Source organism: Salvelinus alpinus, chromosome 12, assembly GCF_045679555.1.
Source record: "Salvelinus alpinus chromosome 12, SLU_Salpinus.1, whole genome shotgun sequence".
In the NCBI taxonomy this organism is placed as follows: Eukaryota; Metazoa; Chordata; class Actinopteri; order Salmoniformes; family Salmonidae; genus Salvelinus; species Salvelinus alpinus.
In genome coordinates this window covers 33,212,792-33,237,322 of record NC_092097.1, presented here as the reverse complement: position 1 = coordinate 33,237,322, position 24,531 = coordinate 33,212,792, and the positions used below count along the sequence as shown (strand labels likewise).

At 43.4% G+C, this 24,531-nt stretch overlaps 1 protein-coding gene across 7 annotated transcripts; it reads right to left on the bottom strand.

Moving 5' to 3' along the window:
- LOC139535922 (leucine-rich repeat flightless-interacting protein 1-like) lies at positions 1-24,120 on the bottom strand. Of its 7 annotated transcripts, none has more exons than XM_071335878.1 (6): positions 23,869-24,120; positions 15,561-15,635; positions 15,301-15,342; positions 14,685-14,846; positions 14,310-14,393; positions 1-792 (listed from the first exon to the last, which is right to left on the bottom strand). In XM_071335878.1, the coding sequence occupies exons 1-6, from the start codon at positions 23,965-23,967 to the stop codon at positions 115-117; spliced, it is 1,140 nt and encodes a 379-aa protein (XP_071191979.1). In that variant the 5' UTR covers positions 23,968-24,120; the 3' UTR covers positions 1-114. The 7 variants fall into 7 exon arrangements, with proteins under 7 accessions (XP_071191979.1, XP_071191980.1, XP_071191981.1 ...); XM_071335879.1 differs by having other exon boundaries at positions 15,301-15,339; positions 23,869-24,105; XM_071335880.1 differs by having other exon boundaries at positions 15,531-15,635; positions 23,869-24,066.
- Between the last annotated feature and the right edge of the window lie 411 nt (positions 24,121-24,531).

Here is a 24,531-nt window from a genome sequence, read left to right as displayed (position 1 = left end):
CACGCATGAGTAAGTTGCTTTGGATAAAAGCTAAATGGCATATATTATATTATCAAGAGGGCAGACAGAGTGAGAGCACATTTGACCTTTCGTACCACAACAGTTCTGCAGCTCTTATGACAGAATGCAAGAATCATTGGTGTTTTTGGGGTTCTTGGGATCGTTGCCATTCGATGGCTCTCCCTCATTATCATCCACCGGGGATCCTTCATCATGGGGCAGCCTTGGCCCGTCTCCCTCATCCAGCTCGGGCGTGTCAGTGCAGGCATCCTCGTAGGCGCTGATGCTGTCTGTGTCGTTGTTCCTATCTGGAAAGATGCCACGCCTGTTCTCCTCCTGACTGTTCCCTGGGGTCTGGCTACCCAACATCAACGGTCCCAAGGTCTTGTTGACCATCTTAGTGAACTTGGTGAAGCTGTCCTCTGCCCCTTCTTCTATGTCCTCAGAGTCCACAGAGGACCACAGCCGGGCGACGTGGAGAGGAAGGGGCCGGTTTGGACTGTCAGAGGGCTGCTCCCCCCGCTCCTTTTTGAAGGAGGCGGCGAGCAGCCCCCCAACGCTGGTCTCCAATGGTAGTCCGTTGTTGGGCCCGGGGCTCTCACTGTCCAATCGGATAATAGAGAGAGGCGCATCTTTGGTAGAATTGTCCTCATCCCTTGTTGCATCACTGACTTGTTCCTGTGTTTGTTTTTTTATTTTCATCTCTTGTGCTTGTTGTCTAGCCATCTCCTCCTCCCTCTCCTGCTCCTTGACGAGTGTGTACACTGGTACTGCTGGAATGGTCTTCCTCTCCTGTGGAACAGGAAGATATAACAGCTATATTAACCATTTTCACATAGTGCACTATATAGGGAGCCATTAGGGATGCAAACCCTGTACAGACCTCATTACAGCAGGGAAACAGGCAGGTGTTACATCTTGAAGCTCACAGACCTTAGATTCTCATACTGTAAAACTAGATGCAAAAGTCAACAGGACACTCCAGGCTAGAAGTGGGTGATATGAAAACCAAATTCAACAAGAACAGTCGTATTATAATGACTTACAGAGTCTGGGCTGTTACTATTACGAATGAGTCCAAATCTCTGTCAAATACATTTTATAGCCTGTAGTACATCTTGTGCTATACTATCAATATATTCATAGCTCTATTTGCACGGTTTGAGGCTAAGTCGAAAATATACAGGTTAAGACAACGTCGTCATTAATCTCGGACCAGTGCCGTTTCTAACTACTAGCGCGGTTGTTAACTAGCATAGTTAGTCCCATTGTTGCAAAGTTATGGGATATTAGAATCCCAGTGTCTTCACCTGTATTTTTTCAATGTAGGTTTGAGACATGGGCTGGGAAAGTAGCCAGGCCAATTGTCACATTACCATTTCCCGATTACAATAGGAAACAGACAGCATCTGCATATCTGTCAGTAAGTGGGCTGTGGGCAAGCCATCCTACTGCAGAGCAGATTGCGTGCTGGGTACAAGGCCAATGCCATTTGACAAGACACACACACACAGCCTTGGGTCACACAGGACTTGCCCAACCACAAGACCATACTGATGATCAGATGACCAAATTATTACGACCACAGTCTCTGAGTCACTGCAAATATTTATTTGTTTGAAAATCTACTGAGGTTTCTTAAAGTGAGGAGGATATAGACTGCCAGCTAGAATACATTGTTTAGCACTTCTTAGGGCTTTAAAGGGATAATCCAGCCCCAGAAATAAAAATCATGAAACTCCTGTCAATTTGGTGAAAACCTATGTTCTATCAGTGGGTAAAATTTTACTTCCATCTATGAAATCAGGAAATCATGTAGGAAAGTTCTATAAGGGCGGCATATAGCCTAGCGGTAAGATCGTTGGGACAGTAGCCGAAAAGCAACATACTCTGCACTCGCTCTGGGCAGAGAGGAACTGTAAGCCGAACTCGGTGAGATAAGATTCCTAAATTGATAGTGCAGTTAGCCAGCTAATTCACATGCTAATATTGACTTTGGTATTACTGTGTGTAGATACATTTGCTAGGGTTTTGTAGTTGACTTGAGCTGCAACAGATTTCCACAATAATTTTCACATGTTGTTACCAATGATTTATATATAAACTAGATGACAGAGAGGGGGCGCCATTTTTATCCCCCCCCCCCCTACCACCATAGTAAGAAATCTTTTGTTTTTGCAACATTTTTTCTATTACAGACAACTTAATGCATACTTTTAAATTGTATTATGTGAGCTAAACATAAAGTATATTTTTTCCTTATAGTAAAATGTCCTTAAAGTACAATAAAATGTCCAAAGTTTGTCCTTGAAATATTTAATTGAAATATTGTGGAATTCCATTCATCCTATGGACGACTGCTTCTTCTGGGGAGTGCCAATATGACCGATTGTTGACTTCAAAGCCTCTCATTTGCCAATACATACTGTAGCATCAGCAATCCATGGTTGATATACATCATTGGTTGCTACCAACCTTGCTATAATGACAAAATGAAACTTGTTCACAAAAAATATTGTTTTCACATAAAACTCAGCAAAAAAAGAAACGTCCCTTTTTCAAGACCCTGTCATTCAAAGATAAATCGTAAAAATCCTATTAACTTCACAGATCTTCATTGTAAAGTGTTTAAACACTGTTTCCCATGCTTGTTCAACGAACCATAAACAATTAATGAACATGCATCTGTGGAACGGTAGTTAAAACACTAACAGCTTACAGATGGTAGGCAATTAAGGTCACAGTTATGAAAACTTAGGACACTAAAGAGGCCTTTCTACTGACTCTGAAAAACACCAAAAGAAAGATGCCCAGGGTTCCTGCTCATCTGCGTGAACGTGCCTTAGGCATGCTGCAAGGAGGCATGAGGACTGCGGATGTGGCCAGGGCAATAAATTGCAATGTCCGTACTGTGAGACGCCTAAGACAGCGCTACAGGGAGACAGGACGGACAGCTGGTCGTCCTCGCAATGGCAGATCATGTGTAACATCACCTGCACAGGATCGGTACAGCCGAACATCACACCTGCGGGACAGCTACAGGATGGCAACAACAACTGCCTGAGTTACACCAGCAATGCACAATCCCTCCATCAGTGCTCAGACTATCCGCAATAGGCTGGACTGAGGGCTTGTAGGTCTGTTGTAAGGCAGGTCCCCACCAGACATCACCGTCACCTATGGGCACAAACCCACTGTCACTGGACCAGACAGGACTGGCAAAAAGTGCTCTTCACTGACGAGTCGCGGTTTTGTCTCACCAGGGGTGATGGTCGGATTCGCGTTTATCGTCGAAGGAATGAGCGTTACACCGAGGCCCGTACTCTGGAGCAGGATCGATTTGGAGTTAGAGGGTCCGTCATGGTCTGGGGCGGTGTGTCACAGCATCATCGAACTGAGCTTGTTGTCATTGCAGGCAATCTCAACGCTGTGCGTTACAGGGAAGACATCCTCCTCCCTCATGTGGTATCCTTCCTGCAGGCTCATCCTGACAATGCCACCAGCCATACTGCTCGTTCTGTGCGTGATTTCCTGCAGGACAGGAATGTCAGTGTTCTGCCATGGCCAGCGAAGAGCCCGGATCTCAATCCCATTGAGCACGTCTGGGATCTGTTGGATCGGAGGGTGAGGGCTAGGGCCAATCCCCCCAGAAATGTCCGGGAACTTGCAGGTGCCTTGGTGGAAGAGTGGGATAACATCTCACAGCAAGAACTGGCAAATCTGGTGCAGTCCATGAGGAGGAGATGCACTGTAGTACTTAACGCAGCCGGTGGACACACCAGATACTGACTGTTACTTTTATTCAAGGACACATTATTATTCAAGGACACATTATTCAATTTCTGTTTTTTTCACGTCTGTGGAACTTGTTCAGTTTATGTCTCAGTTGTTGAATCCTCCGTTCATACAAACATTTACACGTTAAGTTTGCTGAAAATATACGCAGTTGACAGTGAGAGGGTGTTTCTTATTGTTATTTAACACTGTTTAACATTGTTAATCATAACAATGTGGTTTGTATGGAAGTCCAGAAGAAAAAAAATCTGTTACGTCGAGATTACAACTTATTTATCTCATGATCACTACATAAAAGTTTTGTCAAGATTGCAAGAAAATCTAAGCACCACGGATCATCCATTAATTTGTTAAGAGACCCTGTGGCTGCGTTGATCATGCTTGTGGGGCATTTAATCCCTAAACAATGCCTGACAGGCAGTGCGGTCTCCCAGGCTGTGTGCCACCCGCAAGACTACAGCCAATCTCACGCAAGAAACAATGCAGCTAACTGGGCTAGTCTCGTGAGCTAGGTAGTCTTGTTAGCTAGCTGGCAAGCAAGCGATCTCGTTATCAATGCTGGTTGTTAGCTGCGTTGCATAACTGATATGTGTATAATTAAGGGACACTTCATGTTTTGTGGATATGAACATTTGAAGTGGGTGAGCTCCATTCCTGACAGGCTTATCAGATTCAATTTCAGCCTCTGAGGCTGATAAATCAGGATGCTGCCTTGCAGGCCGCAGGCAGATTAGCTGTCAAAGTGCTTTATAGGCAGATGCATACCTGATCCAGGGGGTTAGCTCTATGGAGCTCCACAGTGGACGTGTCATAATACCCATAAAACATAGCGGTGAAACACAGAAATGGTTCCAATCGTTTTTTCCATAGGGTATTTCAGAACCACTTCAAACAAGGTCTGTGTTTCATGTAGGCTCTCCCTGCCGTGATGTTTTCATAGAGATTTACACTTATCGGACAACGTAACTTTTATAAATACACTGCTCAAAAAAATAAAGGGAACACTTAAACAACACAATGTAACTCCAAGTCAATCACACTTCTGTGAAATCAAACTGTCCACTTAGGAAGCGACACTGATTGACAATAAATTTCACATGCTGTTGTGCAAATGGAATAGACAACAGGTGGAAATTATAGGCAATTAGCAAGACACCCCCAATAAAGGAGTGGTCCTGCAGGTGGTGACCACAGACCACTTCTCAGTTCCTATGCTTCCTGGCTGATGTTTTGGTCACTTTTGAATGCTGGCGGTGCTTTCACTCTAGTGGTAGCATGAGACGGAGTCTACAACCCACACAAGTGGCTCAGGTAGTGCAGCTCATCCAGGATGGCACATCAATGCGAGCTGTGGCAAGAAGGTTTGCTGTGTCTGTCAGCGTAGTGTCCAGAGCATGGAGGCGCTACCAGGAGACAGGCCAGTACATCAGGAGACGTGGAGGAGGCCGTAGGAGGGCAACAACCCAGCAGCAGGACCGCTACCTCCGCCTTTGTGCAAGGAGGAGCACTGCCAGAGCCCTGCAAAATGACCTCCAGCAGGCCACAAATGTGCATGTGTCTGCTCAAACAGTCAGAAACAGACTCCATGAGGGTGGTATGAGGGCCCGACGTCCACAGGTGGGGGTTGTGCTTACAGCCCAACACCGTGCAGGACGTTTGGCATTTGTCAGAGAACACCAAGATTGGCAAATTCGCCACTGGCGCCCTGTGCTCTTCACAGATGAAAGCAGGTTCACACTGAGCACATGTGACAGAGTCTGGAGACGCCGTGGAGAACGTTCTGCTGCCTGCAACATCCTCCAGCATGACCGGTTTGGCGGTGGGTCAGTCATGGTGTGGGGTGGCATTTCTTTGGGGTGCCGCACAGCCCTCCATGTGCTCTGACTGCCATTAGGCACCGAGATGAGATCCTCAGACCCCTTGTGAGACCATATGCTGGTGCGGTTGGCCCTGGGTTCCTCCTAATGCAAGACAATGCTAGACCTCATGTGGCTGGAGTGTGTCAGCAGTTCCTGCAAGAGGAAGGCATTGATGCTATGGACTGGCCCGCCCGTTCCCCAGACCTGAATCCAATTGAGCACATCTGGGACATCATGTCTCGCTCCATCCACCAACGCCACGTTGCACCACAGACTGTCCAGGAGTTGGCGGATGCTTTAGTCCAGGTCTGGGAGGAGATCCCTCAGGAGACCATCCGCCACCTCATCAGGAGCATGCCCAGGCGTTGTAGGGAGGTCATACAGGCACGTGGAGGCCACACACACTACTGAGCCTCATTTTGACTTGTTTTAAGGACATTACATCAAAGTTGGATCAGCCTGTAGTGTGGTTTTCCACTTTAATTTTGAGTGTGACTCCAAATCCAGACCTCCATGGGTTGATAAATTTGATTTCCATTGATCATTTTTGTGTGATTTTGTTGTCAGCACATTCAACTATGTAAAGAAAAAAGTATTTAGTAAGAATATTTCATTCATTCAGATCTAGGATGTGTTATTTTAGTGTTCCCTTTATTTTTTTGAGCAGTGTATAGCCATCTCTATTAACTCAGATTCGAAAATGGTAATTATCATCAAAGTAGACATCATGCAAGACTACAAATCCTTGCAAGCACCCCATCTATCTTCAGAGTTCGTTCTGCTAGGTGACCTAAACTGGGATATGCTTAACACCCGGAAGCCCTACAATCTAAGCTAGATGCCCTCAATCTCACACAAATTATAAAGGAACCCACCAGGTACAACCCTAAATCCGTAAACATGGGCACCCTCATAGATATTATCCTGACCAACTTGCCCTCCAAATACACCCCTGCTGTTTTCAATCAGGATCTCAGCGATCACTGCCTCATTGCTTGCATCTGCTATGGGTCCGCGGTCAAACGACCACCCCTCATCACTGTCAAACGCTCCCTAAAACAGGCCTTTCTAATCGACCTGGCCCGGGAATCCTGGAAGGATATTGACCTCATCCCGTCAGTTGAGGATGCCTGGTCGTTCTTTAAAAGTAATTTCCTCACCATCTTAAATAAGCATGCCCCTTTCAAAAAATGTAGAACTAAGAACAGATATAGCCCTCGGTTCACTCCAGACCTGACTGCCCTCGACCAGCACAAAAAACATCCTGTGGCGGACTGCACTAGCATCGAATAGTTCCCGCGATATGCAATTTTTCAGGGAAATCAGGAACCAATACACGCAGTCAGTCAGGAAAGCAAAGGCTAGCTTTTTCAAACAGAAATTTGCATCCTGTAGCTCTAACTCCAAAAAGTTTTGGGACACTGTAAAGTCCATGGAGAATAAGAGCACCTCCTCCCAGCTGCCCACTGCACTGAGGCTAGGAAACACTGTCACCACCAATAAATCCACGATAATCGAGAATTTCAATAAGCATTTCTCCTAGGCTGGCCATGCTTCCCTCCTGGCTACCCCAACCAACAGCCCCACACCCCCCGCAGCTACTTGCCCAAGCCTCCCAGGCTTCTCCTTCACCCAAATCCAGACAGCTGATGTTCTGAAAGAGCTGCAAAACCTGGACCCGTTTAATCAACTGGGCTAGACAATCTGGGCCCTCTCTAAAACTATCCACCGCCATTGTTGCAACCCCTATTACCAGTCTGTTCAACCTCTTTCGTATCGTCTGAGATCCCTAAAGATTGGAAAGCTGCCGCGGTCAGACACTCTAGACCCAAACTGTTAGAGACCTATATCCATCCTGCCCTGCCTTTCTAAAGTCTTCGAAAGCCAAGTTAATAAACAGATCACTGACCATTTCGAATCCCACCATACCTTCTCCGCTGTACAATCCAGTTTCCGAGCTGGTCACGGGTGCACCTCAGCCATGCTCAAGGTACTAAACGATATCATAACCGCCATCAATAAAAGACAGTACTGTGCAGCCGTCTTCATCGACCTGGCCAAGGCTTTCGACTCCGTATCCTTATCGGCAGACTCAACAGCCTTGGTTTCTCAAATGACTGCCTCACCAACTACTTCTCAGACAGAGTTCAGTGTGTCAAATCGGAGGGCCTGTTGTCCGGACCTCTGGCAATCTCTATGGGGGTAACACGGGGTTCAATTCTCGGGCCAACTATTTTCTCTGTATATATCAACGATGTTGCTCTTGCTGCGGGTGATTCCCTGATCCACCTCTACGCAGACGACACCATTCTGTATACATCTGGCCCTTTTTTGGACACTGTGTTAACTAACCTCCAAACGAGCTTCAATGCCATACAACACTCCTTCTGTGGCCTCCAACTGATCTTAAACGCTAGTAAAACTAAATCCATGCTTTTCAACCGTTCGCTGCCTGCACCCGCCCGCCCGACTAGCATCACTACTCTGGACGGTTCTGACTTAGAATACGTGGACAACTACAAATACCTAGGTGTCTGGCTAGACTGTAAACTCTCCTTCCATACTCATTTTAAACATCTCCAATCCAAAATTAAATCTAGAATCGGCTTCCTATTTCGCAACAAAGCCTCCTTCACTCACGCTGCAAAACATACCCTCGTAAAACTGACTATCCTACCGATCCTCGACTTCGGCGATGTCATTTACAAAATAGCTTCCAATACTCTACTCAGCAAACTGGATGCAGTCTATCACAGTGCCATCCGTTTTGTCACCAAAGCCCCTTATACCATCCACCACTACGATCTGTATGCTCTAGTCTGCTGGTCCTCGCTACATATTCGTCGCCAGACCCACTGGCTCCAGGTCATCTATAAGTCTATGCTAGGTAAAGCTCCGCCTTATCTCAGCTCACTGGTCACGATAACAACACCCACCCATAGTACGCGCTCCAGCAGGTATATCTCACTGGTTGTCCCCAAAGCCAACACCTGCTTTCGCCGCCTTTCCTTCCAGTTCTCTGCTGCCAATGACTGGAATGGAATGCAAAAATCGCTGAAGCTGGAGACTTATATTTCCCTCACTAACTTTAAACATCAGCTATCTGAGCAGCTAACCGATCGCTGCAGCTGTACATAGCCTATCTGTAAATAGCCCAACCAATCTACCTACCTCATCCCCATATTGTTTTTATTTACTTTTCTGCTCTTTTGCACACCAGTACTTCTACTTGCACATCATCTGCTCATCTATCACTCGTGTTAATTTGCTAAGTTGTAATTACTTCACTACTATGGCCTATTTATTGCCTTACCTCCTCACACCATTTGCACACACTGTATTTAGACTTTTTTTCCTATTGTGTTATTGACTGTACACTTGTTTATTCCATGTGTAACTGTGTTGTTTATGTCGCACTGCTTTGCCATGGCCAGGTCACAGTTGTAAGTGAGAAGTTGTTCTCAACTAGCTTACCTGGTTAAATAAAAGGTGAAAAAAAGAGCTCCTAATTTCATCTCTAGCTGACACCTTTGCTGTCAGCTAGCTATAGCTACCTTGATCCAAAACATATTTCATTTCCACATTTTAACTAATATTTGTTGCTTATTTATGCATTTGGTCGTGTCTTGTACAAAATACTATCCTAGTAGCAGTCAGATATTTACGATGTGCCATGAATACCAGGCTAGTTGATATTAGCAACATACCCTTACTTTACCAGATGCTCTTCTCCTACAGCCAGTGGAGGTGTATATTTAATACCTTATCATTTCTGCCAACTATATGAATGAGGTGAAACCTATTGAAATGTATGATGTCAGAATACACTGCTGTATTAAAGCAATTCAGAACTTCTTGACATCTTCTGTTGCAGATTCAAAGCCAGATTAACTAATCGCAGAATGTATCCACAATCATGAATGAGCATATTTATTTGACAAGAATGCACCTAGTCCTCCATCAATCACATCAAACACCTGAACTCCAGCAATCACATTGTTTTAAAGAAATCAAAATAGTAAACAATGCATACATATGCCTTGTAAACATAACATATGTAATTATAATTATATTAATCAATGCCACAAACCTGGGACATAGTAATAATAGTTCATATGGTGCTCTTCTACCAGAGAGCGCACAGATTCTTCTGCTTTTAAATTTTAGAAATTAGATCAGCAAAAATAACAAAATGTAAAACAGCATATTGTGATTTTTGGTGGGTGAGTTAAACGGAGAACCAACTGGATGCATAAGGTCGGTTTAATATAAATACTTGGTCAACTCCAGCAGAATGAGAAACACATGCCGAAAACGCAACTATATCAACAGCTTTCTTGTCAATTTAACAGGTCAATGTTTCTGCTATCAATTGTGAGCAGCACATTTACCACTGCATTCAATCTGAACCTCAGAATAAGCAGGACAGCATTACCAGAGTTTTAAAAAGTTGGCAAAAACAGTACACCACAACACTTTTAAACGTGTTACTGAGTCTAGATGTTATCAAATCAGGAGTAGTGAAGGAAGCAGCATACGGAAAATGGGTGAAGGTAGATGAGATGGAGAGTTTCAAAGTGTCCAAAGTTGAGGGACCATGGGGCATAAAAGGCATAGTCTGGAATAAGGGGTTGCTAGAGGGATGGTTGGCCATGGAATAAACATCAAATTGTGTTGGTGTGCTTCTGCATCCCTTATAGGTTGTTGCCACAAATATCCGGCCCAGGTCCAGTTATACATGGGGTCTCAGCGGGTCCCTCGACATCATTCCGTCTCAGTTGCAGAATTCAAATCGTGGTCAATTTGTGTCTGTGAATCACAATTAAAGACAATGAGTGATCACAGCATTTCCACCAATTGAGCCATACACAATACAACTTAAGCATTGAGGACAACATTTGTTGACAACATGGTTTATACTATGTCTACTGTGTGTGAATGATGGAAGAATCTTATCCCAGCTGTAGGTCCATTTGAGTGTGTGGTCACTTAGGCCTGCACATCAACCAGTACTGGGACCTTTGGGGACTTGGGATGATTGTTCTCAAAGTGCTGCTTGAATGTCTTCAGGTCTGTGTCTATAAAAAGGTGAAAGACAAAATGGAGGAAGTTAATCTGTGTTTTAGATTGAATTCAAAGTTGACACAAATGATAAACTAAGCAATGTGATGCCACACTACTACTCATATGAAAGAGTACCAAACAGGTCAGTACAACCAACCAATACTACTTTCCCGATAGACAGGGCAGGTGTGGACCAGTGCTGCCTTGGCTGTAGTCTTCTGGTCCGCAGCTGCTACCTTCTTAGCAGCCGCCGCGTTGGCATTAGTCAACAAGTTCCACTTCCACTTGGGAGTGGAGTATGCGTTATATATCAATACTGTGAAATTGAACCCCCCCCCCCCAATTGTACCCGTACTGAATAATGACTTAAAAGGGTGTATAAGCCTTTGTTCCAGCCCAGCTCATGCCTGATTACAAATCATAGCCTATCGCTGTGATTCGTCATGTTGATCATTTAAGTCAGGTGTTAGGGCTGGGCTGGGACAAAACCCTTCACACACTCCTGCAATGACTGAAACAGACAAAAGCAGGTCGAAACAGCTTTCCTAGTTGAGAGGTGATAAGACCTATTGATTCTGGAATACAGAAGGAGCAAATAAGGTTAATAATTATACTTAGGGGCCTCCAGAGTGGAGCAGCGCTCTAAGGCACTGCATCATAGTGCTAGAGTCATCACTATAGATCCAGGTTCGATCCCGAGCTGTGTCGCAGCCGGCCGTGACAGGGAGACCCATGAGGCAGCGCACAATTGGCCCAGCATCGTCCGGGTTAGAAGAGGGTTTGGCCGGCTGGGATGTCCTTGTTCCATCTTGCTCTAGCGACTCCTTGTGGCGGCCGGGCGCAGTGCACGCTGACTTTGGTTGCCAGCTGTACGGTGTTTCCTCAGACACATTGGTGCGGCTGGCTTCCGAATTAAGCGGGCAGTGTGTCAAGAAGCAGTGCGGTTTGGCGGGATCGTGTTTCGAGGATGAATGGCTCTCAACCTTCGCCTCTCCCGAGTCCATACGGGAGTTGCAGCGATGGGACAAGACTAACTACCAATTGGATATTACGAAATTGGGGAGAAAAAGGGGTAAAAAGTATATATACACACACACACTTTTAAAAAACTATTAATTTAAAACCCACCATAGTTGGTAGGACTAAATAAAGTTACAACCTTCCCTACTAGCTATACTAATGATATGCTGTCTAGAGGGGAAACAGCAAACAGGTCAATGTTTCCTCGCAGTAAAGTACGTACACTTGCTAATGATTAGGATGATAATCAGTCCATCTCTGAAACCTCTAAAAAGCCAGACCAAAATAATACTGCTAGCTAGGATAGCTGCAAGTCAAGTATTACCCACAGACACAAACAAACATGATCTAGAATGTTAGATGGTAAAACTAAGTTAGCTAGCTAGTTCAGTAGCAAGCTAAACTGTTGGTTTATGAAAGCCAAAGAAAGTTTAACTCGTTTTTATGAACTTCTCATGCATTTAAATGGCTAGCCAAATAGACTTCTAATGTAGCCATCTAGCCAGGCTAATATTGCTAACTAGCTAACCACGAGCTAGCTAGATATCAGGTATGTGCACATTTTTTACTTGCCCAATACAGTTCAGACTTCTTCATTAAAACAAATGATAAATTACCATATTTAGCTAACATTAGATAGAATCTCAGGATAAACTTACTTTTGCCTCGATTCGTCAGTCTCGTCCAGATCATCATGGTCATGGTAAGTGATGTGAAGCTGGAGACGGGCATTTGTAGTTCTGTATGATAGCCACATAAGCCGCTAATTAGCATTTCCTTTTTGAGGGGGTAAATACAATGTGACATTTATCAATATATTAGAGCATCCTGACATCAGCCTCTGAGGCCGCTATTGAATCTGATCAGCCTGTCAGGAATGGAGCTCACCCGCTCTGTACATTTTTATATGATCCTTTAAACATGAAGTGTCCCTTGCAATTATACACATATCAGTTATGCAAACTAACAACCGGCAAAGACAACTAGCTAGCTAGCAAGACTACCTAGCCAGCCAAGTTAGCTGCGTTTTTGCTTGCATGCGATTGGCTGTGGTCCTGGGGGTGGCATACAGCCTGAGAGATCAAGCTGCTTGTCAGGCATCATTCAAGGCTTAAATCCCCCACAAGCTCTTAGCGCAAGGTAATGGACATTTAACTTGCTAACATTCTAACTTAAAACTGATAATGAGCTCCAAACACGAATGAAAGCATGAAAATGTACCATCCATCAGTGCGGCAATCAATAAAAACGTATGAGCTGATCCACCGTGGGCTCTGCCGCCTCAACCATACTGTCAATCTATCTTTAGTAAGTACATTCCTATTTATAGAGTTGACCTAGACAAAACAACTGTTTTATTTTAACCTTTATTTACCTAGGCAAGTCAGTTAAGAACAAATTCTTATTTACAATGAAGGCCTACCCCGCCCAAACCCTAACGATGCTGGGCCAATTGTACCCACCCTATGGGACTCCCAATCACGGCCGATTGTGATACAGCCTGGAATCGAACCAGGGTCTGTAGTGACACCTCTAGCACCGATGCAGTGCCTTAGATCGCTGCGCCACTTGGGAGCCCTAAATGTCATGACCATGAGACAATCATCTCATGGTCGACAAAACAACTTTTGTTATGTAGTGACCATGAGATAAATAAATTGTGCTCGACATAACATGGGAATACATTTTTCTTCCATATGCCCTCTGGACTTTCGTAGGCTTGAGATGGATTATCCCATTTAATTGCAAACAGACGACTCCCTTCTAACCTGCCACAAGCCTCAGTAGCAGATAACAAACAGATAGCTCTGACTTTGCTGATAGCTATTCCGAGGAAAAGTGTATTTACTATGCCTGTGATGTGGTTGTCCAACTTGGCTGTTTTAAGATGAATGCACGAACTAAGTCGCTCTGGATAAGAGCGTCTGCTAAATTACTAAAATGTAAATGTTAAAATGTAACCGAGTGAAATGTGATGTTCTCATTAGAACACAAAATGTACTCCACATGACATTAGTCAACATGTAGCAAGCATAACACCTTTATCAAACATATCCTTTGGGACAGAACAAATATCTATCAATCATTTACATTGCCCCATTTTAGGAAGGGTAATGTACACAACACACACTGAGAATAACAGGTATGGTGGGAGGTTGTCCCCCAGGCTGAAATTTCCCAGCAGTGGAAACACTTCATTCTGTCAAGTTCAGCAAAGCACAGGGCAGAGAGAAAACTCCCCTGACAAAGGAAAGAGATACGCAATAAACCAGAGATGGCATGAAGCTACAAGCTATTAGTCACTCTTTATTTTCACATTTGACATATTAGTAATTTAGCAGACGCTGTTATCCAGAGCGACTTACAGGAGCAATTAGGGTTGCTCAAGAGCACAGACTGTTTTTTCACCTAGTCAGCTCAGGGATTAGATCCAGTGACATTTAGGTTATTGACCCAACACTCTTAACTGCTAGGCTACCTGCCGTGGATATGTCCAAAACCAGGAATCCTGCTGAACTTGTGCCTCTCTCTGTATGTTTATGTAAGCCACTCCTCGTCATACTTCATTACCTCTTTTAGCCTCTCCACCTCCTGCATCAGAGAGCTGACCATGTCCTCCAACTTCCTCTTGGCTTCTCTCTCTTGCTCCAACTCCTTCAAATACAGAAAGACACATCCATTTATGACTCAATGCAGCTGAGGGTTGTGAATTGTTTTAGAGCAGTGATTCTTCAACAGTAGGAGAACCACAGTTGGGTCACAGGAAATAGCACATTCCTACTATAAACATTGCTTTGCTCCTCCAGGATCTTTTTACATGTTCATTAGATTTTATTAATTTAGTAGACACTCTTATCCAGAGTGACTTACAGTCAGTGCATTTCACTAAGATAGGTCATACAACCACATATCTCAGTCATTGCAAGTGTGTATGACTGGATGTACCATGGTGGCATGGCTGGCCTCTCTCTGAGCCTCGGCCAGCATCTCCTCGGCCCCCTCCAGGGCGTCGTGCAGAACGTCCACCTGGAACAACACAGTCTCCCGCTGCAGCTCCAGCCCACGGAGCTCTTGCAACACATCGTCGTAGCTCGCCTGCAGATCAAGCTGACAAACACAGGAATATCCGTGGGAAGATCCAATTAGTCATCGCGCTCCCAACAAACACAGGCATGGCAGTGGGCAGCTTCATCTAGTCACACTAACAACAATACTGGTTTAATTAACATGTAATTTGATATTCAACTGTTGGATATTGCTTCATGGAGATGTAATTTTTTTGATAGCTATTGCTGGTCTATGGTCCTTATTTGAGTCATACCAGGTTTTCTTATTCTTTATAAAGCAACAAGTTGCTGGCATGACAACACATAATTGCACTGGAGCTACATTATTTCTTCCTGGGTTATTTTGTGTGAGTTTCATAAAAAGTATGCACCCTCTGAATATGCAGCACAGGCAGTGAGAAGGTTTGACATCCAGTCGAACTGGTTATACTGCTCAAATATGAGAAAAGGTAATCTGACATAAAAAAAAAAAAAAAGCTTTCGCAGATAATCACCATCTCAGGGAGTTCCATCATTAGTTCCTGATCCTCAGACTGCTGGTGGGAACAAGACAAAGAGAAAGGTCAACAACACTCAAACAAGTAATATAATAAGAAGTTCAAGCATACTCTTAGTATGGTTTATAGCACAGATAGAATCAGAGGTAATCATGTTTAAATGTCAGATCAGTGTAGGGCTGCCCTGTGGGGAATATGGTGCCATTTGGGACACATAATAAATTTACCAGTAGCTTCATCCATTGCTCTTATTATACCTGACTCCCACTTCTCCTCTTGAGGGTTCCCCCTCTGCTCTCACTGCGTGTCAGACGCCTGGCCGAACTCTCCGTCTTACAAAATAACAAAAGACATATCAGACAGAGCCATAATAATAATGTCTACAAAGTATGTGGGAATAACTGTTTGCATACTTTTTACATTGTTCCCACATCCCATAGTCAGCTGGTATACACAGAGTGTACCAAACATTAGGAAAAGTTTCCTAATATTGAGTTGCACCCCCTTTTGTCCTCAGAACAGCCTCAATTCCTCGGGGCATTGACTCTACAAGGTGTCGAAAGATGCCGGCTTTTGGCCGATAAAAAATGAAAAGCTGATAAATAAAACTGTTTCAGGCCAAATGGCAAAATCATGTTTTTTATTCATTGATGGAAATACAAGTCAATGTGCTGCAACTTCAAAGGCAAAAGGCAAACTTCATAGGCTAATAAATTCTCAAGCTGCTTGAAAATTAGTGTCGGTGTGTGTTTCTATTTTTACTCACGCAAAAGACACAAGGTCCTCATGACACGGACCGGCTGCGCGCGTGTGCGATCGTGAGCTATCGTGCATAAATGTATTTTGTCCCCCCACACCAAACGCGATCACGACACGCAGGTTGAAATATCAAAACAAACTCTGAACCAATGACATATTAATTTGGGGACAGGTCGAAAAGCTTCTAGTCATCTTTCCTCCTTCCAGGCTTTTTCATCTTTGAACTTATATGGTGATGCATCTAAACTTTCCTTGTATTACCACGACAACAAAGTTCGTCTTTCAATCACCCACGTGGGTATAACCAATGAGGAGATGGGAGAGGCAGGACTTGCAGCGCTATCTGCGTCAGAAATAGGAATTACTTCTATTTTAGCCCTTGGCGTCACAGACGCTCGTTGGCCCGCGCGAGCAGTGTGGGTGCAATAATTGAATAACATGGATTTCTAAATTTATTTTCCGTCGCTCGCGCTCGCGACGTGTCCGGTCTGGTCAGCATGTAACAAGCAAGTAATATAATGTAACATGCTGACCAGACCGGACACGTCACGTGCGCGAGCATCGCAAAATACATTTAGAAATCCATGTTATTCAATTATTGCGCCAATGAGCGTCTGCGGGCTAAAATAGAAGTCATTACTATTTCTGACGCAGAACGCGCTGAAAGTCCTGCCTCTCCCATCTCCTCATTGGTTTATAGAAGCAGGTACCCACGTGCCATCTCCTCATTGGTTATACCCACGTGGGTGATTGAAAGACGAACTTTGTTGCCGGTTGTCGTGGTAATACAAGGAAAGTTTAGATGCATCACCATATAAGTTCAAAGATGAAAAAGCCTGGAAGGAGGAAAGATGACTAGAAACGGATCGGTTAGCCGTTTTATGTGTGGATTAATTTGTCGGAGTAGAGGTCCTTGTGCATTTCAGGTAAAATAACAACAATGTTTATATCCCAGGACAATTTAGCTAGCAACAGCAAGTTAGCTAAATAGGACAAATTAATGTTAGCTAGCAAGTGCAAGCTAACTAGCTAAATTGCCATACATGTTTAATGCTTTTCGACCTGTCCCCAAATTAATGTGTCATTGGTTCAGAGTTTGTTTTGATATTTTAACCTGCGTGTCGTGATCGCGTTTGGTGTTGGGGGGGGCAAAATAAATTTATGCACGATAGCGCACGATGGTGCACGAGCGCAGTCGGTTTGGGTTCCGTTGAGTGTACCCTGACTAGAAAATTGGCAAAGATTGTGTTGATTATCCAAGTTTCCAGTGTGCCTGCCAAGTGGGGATTCTTTCTCCAAAACAGAGTAAAGACGGCCTCGAGGACAAAGTGACAAGGCTGATGCGCATAGCAAGCTGCTCCAAGGAGTTGGCCAGTTTTGAATTCCTGACAGCTCACTTACATTTACATTTAAGTCATTTAGCAGACGCTCTTATCCAGAGCGACTTACAAGTTGGTGCATTCACCTTATGATATCCAGTGGAACAACCACTTTACAATAGTGCATCTAACTCTTTTAAGGGGGGGGGGGGTGATTGACTCCGCTGACCTGGCGTCGTGGGGGAGTTTGTTCCACCATTGGGGTGCCAGAGCAGCGAACAGTTTTGACTGGGCTGAGCGGGAGCTGTACTTCCTCAGAGGTAGGGAAGCGAGCAGGCCAGAGGTGGATGAGCAGACCAAAGTCCGCCGCACAAACGCAAGTAAATTAGAGGCAAATTATTGTGTTCATCTCGCTTGGTCCAAGCAGTGATGCTACAGCCCTAGGTAAGATCACCAAAATGCCACCCGTGTGTCATGTATGGTATATGGAATGGATTGATAGACTAGAGTAGAGTAATGATGTGTATTTCAGTTGAGCTTCTTCAGTAGCACTTGGAAACTAAACAGCATTGCCAAATATTTACATTGGACAGTTACAATCACTAGGCAGCCAACTGCCTATAGTAGGAAACAGAGTTGTTATCAATAAGTCATGTACATCACACATGACACGAAGCACGTGCTTTCATAAATGCACGGCGCGGGCCTAGTTTCACAGGAGTATTGTAAAATAAGCTCTTTCTCAATGAACCAGCTGAATTTAGTTCATTTACATATCGAATTTGATTGTCCAACATCAGTTTTATATTTTCTTAATTTTGTAGCCACCAAAGAGTGTCCTCTTTCCACTGCTTTGGTGCTGAATCGCAGGGGGAAGGGGGAGTGGGGCAGGCCAGCCCGGTCATGGCTAGAAGGGACCCAGTTTTTTTTGTAGCATTTTAGCTAACCTTAACCTAATTTTCCTAACCTGCTACTTTAATTCTCGCAAATTAGATTATACAAATATATCATTTATGATTTATAGCAGGGATGACGACGCAACGGGTAAAGTTTAATAAAACTTGTAATTTTGGTACAAGAACAACGTTCAACTTTACAGGGTAAATTCTATTCTGTTAAAATGAATTACAATAATCTAAATGTGATTTTGAGCAGTGGGTGTACGCCCTAATGCGTTATGCACCCAATGCATATGGGTATATGGCAAATTTCTCAAATGTCCGGCAAATTAAAATCTGTCCAGTCACATTGCCCGGCACCGTATTTTCCTAACGGAAACCTTGATGCTAGCCCATGTTGACTCTAATGCTTCCCACAGTTGTGACAAGTTGGCTGGATGTCCTTTGGTTGGTGGACCCTTATTGAATAACATGGAAAACTTGAGCATGAAAAACCCAGCAGCGTTGCGGTGATTGACACAAACCGGTGCTCCTGGCACCTACTGCCATACCCCATTCAAAGACACTTAAATATTTTGTCTTATCCATTCAACCTCAATGGCACACAATCTGTCTCAAGGCTTAAAAATCCTTCTTTAACCTGTCTCCTCCCCTTAATCTACACTGATTGATGTGGAATTATCACTTGCTAAGGTATGAAGTCTTCTGTGATGGTCAATCAAATGAGTGGCCTACCCACTGTTACTGAATTTTAGCATTTTTGGCAAAAGGCTTGATAATGATGAAAGAAGATTGTTTTACAGATGGATTCATGAATGAAGCGCAATCAAATGAATGAGTTATTGCATAATAGCCTATGGGTAAATCCATTTGAATTAAAATCAGGTTGACAGCACCCCTTTTGATTTGAACGAAAAGTTCCATACATATTTGGCCATTGTAGAAGTGCTCAGAAAATGACTTTTTGGACCTGAATGCCAAACATTCAAGAGATAAAGATGCTTAAAGTTGACCCATTTTGCATACCCCACCATACTATGAGACATCCATGTCTTCATCACTGGAAAAGATAAAACAATTTTTTTTTTTTTTTTTACCTTAACCTCAATTATCAAAAAAACGTGTAAACTCTTATTTTTTCATATTTTACATAATTCAAATCAAAGTTTGTCACGTGTGCAGAATACAACAGGTATTACAGTGCAATGCTTACTTACAGGCTCTAACCAATAGCGCAAAAAAAGGTATTAGGTGAGCAATAGGTAGGTAAAGAAATAAAACAGTAAAAAGACAGACTATATACAGTAGCGAGGCTATAAAAGTTGTGAGGCTACATACAGACAACGGTTAGTCAGGCTGATTGAGGTAGTATGTACATGTAGATATGGTTAAAGTGACTATGCATAGATGAACAGAGTGTAGCAGTAGCGTAAAAGAGGGGTTGGCGGGTGGGACACAATGCAGATAGCCCGGTTAGCCACTGTGCGGGAGCACTGGTTGGTCGGCCCAATTGAGGTAGTATGTGCATGAATGTATAGTTAAAGTGACTATGCATATATGTTAAACAGAGAGTAGCAGCAGCGTAAAAGGAGGGGTGGGTGGGGGGGGGGGGGGGCACACAATGAAAATAAAATTTGATTACCTGTTCAGGAGTCTTATGGCTTGGGGGTAAAAACTGTTGAGAAGCCTTTTTGTCCTAGACTTGGCACTCCGGTACCGCTTGCCATGCAGTAGTAGAGAGAACAGTCTATGACTGGGGTGGCTGGGGTCTTTGACAATTTTTAGGGCCTTCCTCTGACACCGCCTGGTGTAGAGGTCCTGGATGGCAGGCAGCTTAGCCCTAGTGATGTACTGGGCCGTACGCACTACCCTCTGTATTGCCTTGCGGTCAGAGGCCGAGCAGTTGCCATACCAGGCAGTGATGCAACCAGTCAGGATGCTCTCGATGTTGCAGCTGTAGAACCTTTTGAGGATCTCATTACCCATGCCAAATCTTTTTAGTTTCCTGAGGTGGAATAGGCTTTGTCATGCCCTCTTCACAACTGTCTTGGTGTGTTTGGACCATTCTAGTTTGTTGTTGATGTGGACACCAAGGAACTTGAAGCTCTCAACTTGCTCCACTACAGCCCCGTCGATGAGAATGGGGGTGTGCTTTTCCTGTAGTCCACAATAATCTCCTTAGTCTTGGTTACGTTGAGGGATAGGTTGTTATTCTGGCACCACCTGGCCAGGTCTCTGACCTCCTCCCTATAGGCTGTCTCGTCGTTGATCAGGCTGTTGTGTCGTCTACAAACTTAATGATGGTGTTGGAGTCGTGCCTGGCCATGCAGTCGTGGGTGAACAGGGAGTACAGGAAGGGACTGAGCACGCACCCCTGGGGAGCTCCAGTGTTGAGGATCAGCGTGGCAGATGTGTTGCTACCTACCCTCACCACCTGGGGGCGGCCCGTCAGGAAGTCCATGATCCAGTTGCAGAGGGAGGTGTTTAGTCCCAGGATCCTTAGCTTAGTGATGAGCTTTGAGGGTACTATGGTGTTGAACGCTGAGCTGTAGTCAATGAATAGCATTCTCACGTAAGTGTTCCTTTTGTCCAGGTGGGAAAGGGCAGTGTGGAGTGCAAGAGATTGCATCATCTGTGGATCTGTTTGGGCGGTATGCAAATTGGAGTGGGTCTAGGGTTTCTGGGATAATGGTGTTGATGTGAGCCATGACCAACCTTTCAAAGCACTTCAAATCAAATTTTATGGCTACAGACGTGAGTGCTACGGGTCTGTAGTCATTTAGGCAGGTTGCCTTTGTGGTCTTGGGCACAGGGACTATGGTGGTCAGCTTGAAGCATGTTGGTATTACAGACTTAATCAGGGACATGTTGAAAATGTCAGTGAAGACACCTGCCAGTTGGTCAGCACATGCCCGGACACACGTCCTGGTAATCCGTCTGGCCTTGCAGCCTTGTGTATGTTGACCGGTTTAAAGGTCTTACTCACGTCGGCTACGGAGAGCGTGATCACACAGTCGCCTGGAACAGCTAATTGAAGGTTTTTGTGTTGTGCCCGCCATCGGTTGAGACAACATGCTCTTGAATAGAGGGTGGGTGTAATGGTTTGGCTGATAAATCTACTAAAATGTGAATATGTATGCGGATGACTCAACACTATACAAGTCAGCTACTACAGCGACTGAAATGACTGCAACACTCAACAAAGATCTGCAGTTAGTTTCAGAGTGGGTGGCATAGAATAAGTTATACCTAAATATTTCTAAAACTAAAATCATTATATTTGGAACAAAACACTCACTAAACCCTAAACCTCAACTAAATCTTGTAATAAATAATGTCGAAATTGAGTTGAGATGACTAAACTGCTTGGAGTTACTCTGATTGTAAACTGTCATGGTCAAAACATATTGATGCAGTAGTAGCTAAGATGGGGAGAAGTCTGTCTATAAAGTGATGCTCTGCCTTAACACTATCAACAAGGCAAGTCCTACAGCCTCTAGTTTTGTCGCACCTTGACTACTGTCCAGTCGTGTGGTCAGGTGCCACAAAAAAGGACGTAGGAAAATTGCAATTGGCTCAGAGGGCAGCACGGCTGGCCCTTGGATGTACACAGAGAGCTAATATTAATAATAGTCATGTCAATCTCCCCTGGATCAAAGTGGAGGAGAGAATGACTTCATCATTACTTCTATTTATGAGAGCTATTTACATGTTGAATGCACCGAGCTGTCTGTCTAAACTACTGACACACAGCTCGAACACCCATGCATACCCCACAAGACATACCACAAGAGGTCTCTTCACAATCCCCAAGTCCAGAACAGACTATGGGAGGCACACAGGACTACATAGAGCCATGACTACATGGAACTCTATTCCACATCAGGTAACTGATGCAAGCAGTAAATTTAGATTTAAAAAACAGATACAAGAAACACCTTATGGAACAGCAGGGACTGTGAAGCAACAAACATTGGCACAGACACGATAACATACGTAGACATGGATTTAGTACTGTAGATATGTGGTAATGGTGGAGTAGTGGCCTGAGGGCACACTGTTGTGAAATCTGTGAATGTATTGTAATGTTTTTAAAATTGTATAAACTGCCTTAATTTTGCTGGACCCCAGGAAGAGTAGCTGCTGCTTTGGCAGCAGCTAATGGGGATTCATAATAAATACAAAAATACAATTGAAATTTAAACTTTCAAATCGTACCGCAAAGATGAGAATGTTGACTTTAATGGGAATATTTGTTTTAAATCATACTGGCAATCCTCCATAGGAAACCTAATGCAATCATAGATAATAGAATAGACATTACCATTTAAGTTAACATTCAACAGTGGATGGACTGGCGGTCATCTTTGTGGTAATAATTAAAATGTACAATCTTAATTCAATTTCAATGGTGTACTAGCTAAATTGCAGTGGTCTGAAGGGATAGGTCCATTCTATGAATTATATTTCTATGATTGAAATGTCACCCACCCTGTATTCAAGAGCATGTTGTGTCTCAACCAATGGCAGGCACAACAAACTCAAATGATGTGAAATAGGGTCTAAGCTACAACATATGCGAATATGAAAACAATCAGAAATCCGTTTTTAGATCATTGGCATTAAAGGTTTAAAATGTAAAAAATGGCAATAAATAATAAAATAGTTTTTAAACATTTATATAAAACTCAACCATTTATCTTTTCCAGTAATGAATGTCTATGGTATGGTAGGGTATGCAAAATGTTCAACTTTGAGCACATTTATTTCGTGAATGTTTTGACACTCAGGTCCAAAAAGCGATTTTCTAACCACTTCCATGGACAGACATGTATGGAAAGTTTTGTTTAAATCAAAAGGGATGCTGTCAAAAAGTGATTTAATTAAAATGGATTTAGGCCTACCCCTAGGATACATATCAACACAATTTGGCAAACCTCTAGGTCCAGTTCTCATGGACTGTAAATTTACTGTACTCTACCAATGTTTTTTATTTTATTTATTTTTTTACTTATGATGAACCACTGATGACTGAATTCTAACTACATTAGTCATGCAATGTCAATGTGTCATCCCTATTCTATGCACACTGTAACGAAGTAGCCATTCTGTTTTACTTGTGCCCTAACGGGAGACACTAAGGTTAGTCAGAGATTAGAAGCCATTTTTCTCTGGTGTTTTAAGTAACTAGCTAAACGTAAAGCCATTTGAAGGCAATTCAGTTGTGGGTAGGCTGGCTACAATGTAACACTGCTCGAAAGGAAGTCATTGTAACAATGTTAACGTTTTCCGTAAGTGAACTTGAAACAATGTAAAACCACATGCTACAGTAACATTGGGGTGAGAGTCTAAATGAAAATGAGTAGGCTACACAACAGTAAAAAAACAAAGTAAACATCTTAAAAATATAAAACACATGCAGTGGCTTACTGTAACGCTCGAGGATGAATCTTCTCGACTGTAACCACTGTAGCCTAGTAATGCCAAATTAGACTCTATAAAAGTAGATAATAGCCTACAGATAATAGACTGCATGACTCTTGTAAATGTCGCAATATACAATAACGACGTGATTGCTCGCCGCTCACCTCTTTGATAATGTTGCGAAGTGACTCGTCCTCACTCACTCCCCGAGAAAGCGTCCTTTTTATGGGCGACCCGATTCTTTCCAAAGTCCCGGAATGCATTTTTATAGTGACCTACGATACACAAAAAAAAATAGAAATCCTTTTCTTAAGAACTACAAGAAATGAGTACTGTAGTCAACGAGTAATGTTTTGTTTTGTGCGGATGAAGGGATGGCGACAGAATGAACTGACGCCCAGATTGTGGGCGGAGGAGAAACTGTAACGTGAGCGAAATGTTTTTTTTCTCTGGGTTGCCTCAAGGGTTGCCTCCCAATGACGTACATAAACCTGGGATTGCTATTCCCCACAGTATGTTTTGGACATAGAGTCTATGAAACCAATGGTCGGCTGTATTGGCACTCCTCAGAAAAGCAGTCTTCCATAGAAATGAATGGAATTGTACAGTATTTCATTTTAATGTTTCAAGGACAAAATTACATGTATGCAAGTATTTTTGTTTTTGTAGTGGAGACAGTAAAATTACACTTGAAGGAAAATGTTTCATATTTGTTTAATGTTTAGCTCACATAATATAATGTATAAGTATGCATTAAGGTGTCTGTAATATAATAAACATGGCAAAAACAAATTAGTAAATTAATTTCTATAGCTTCCAAATGTTTT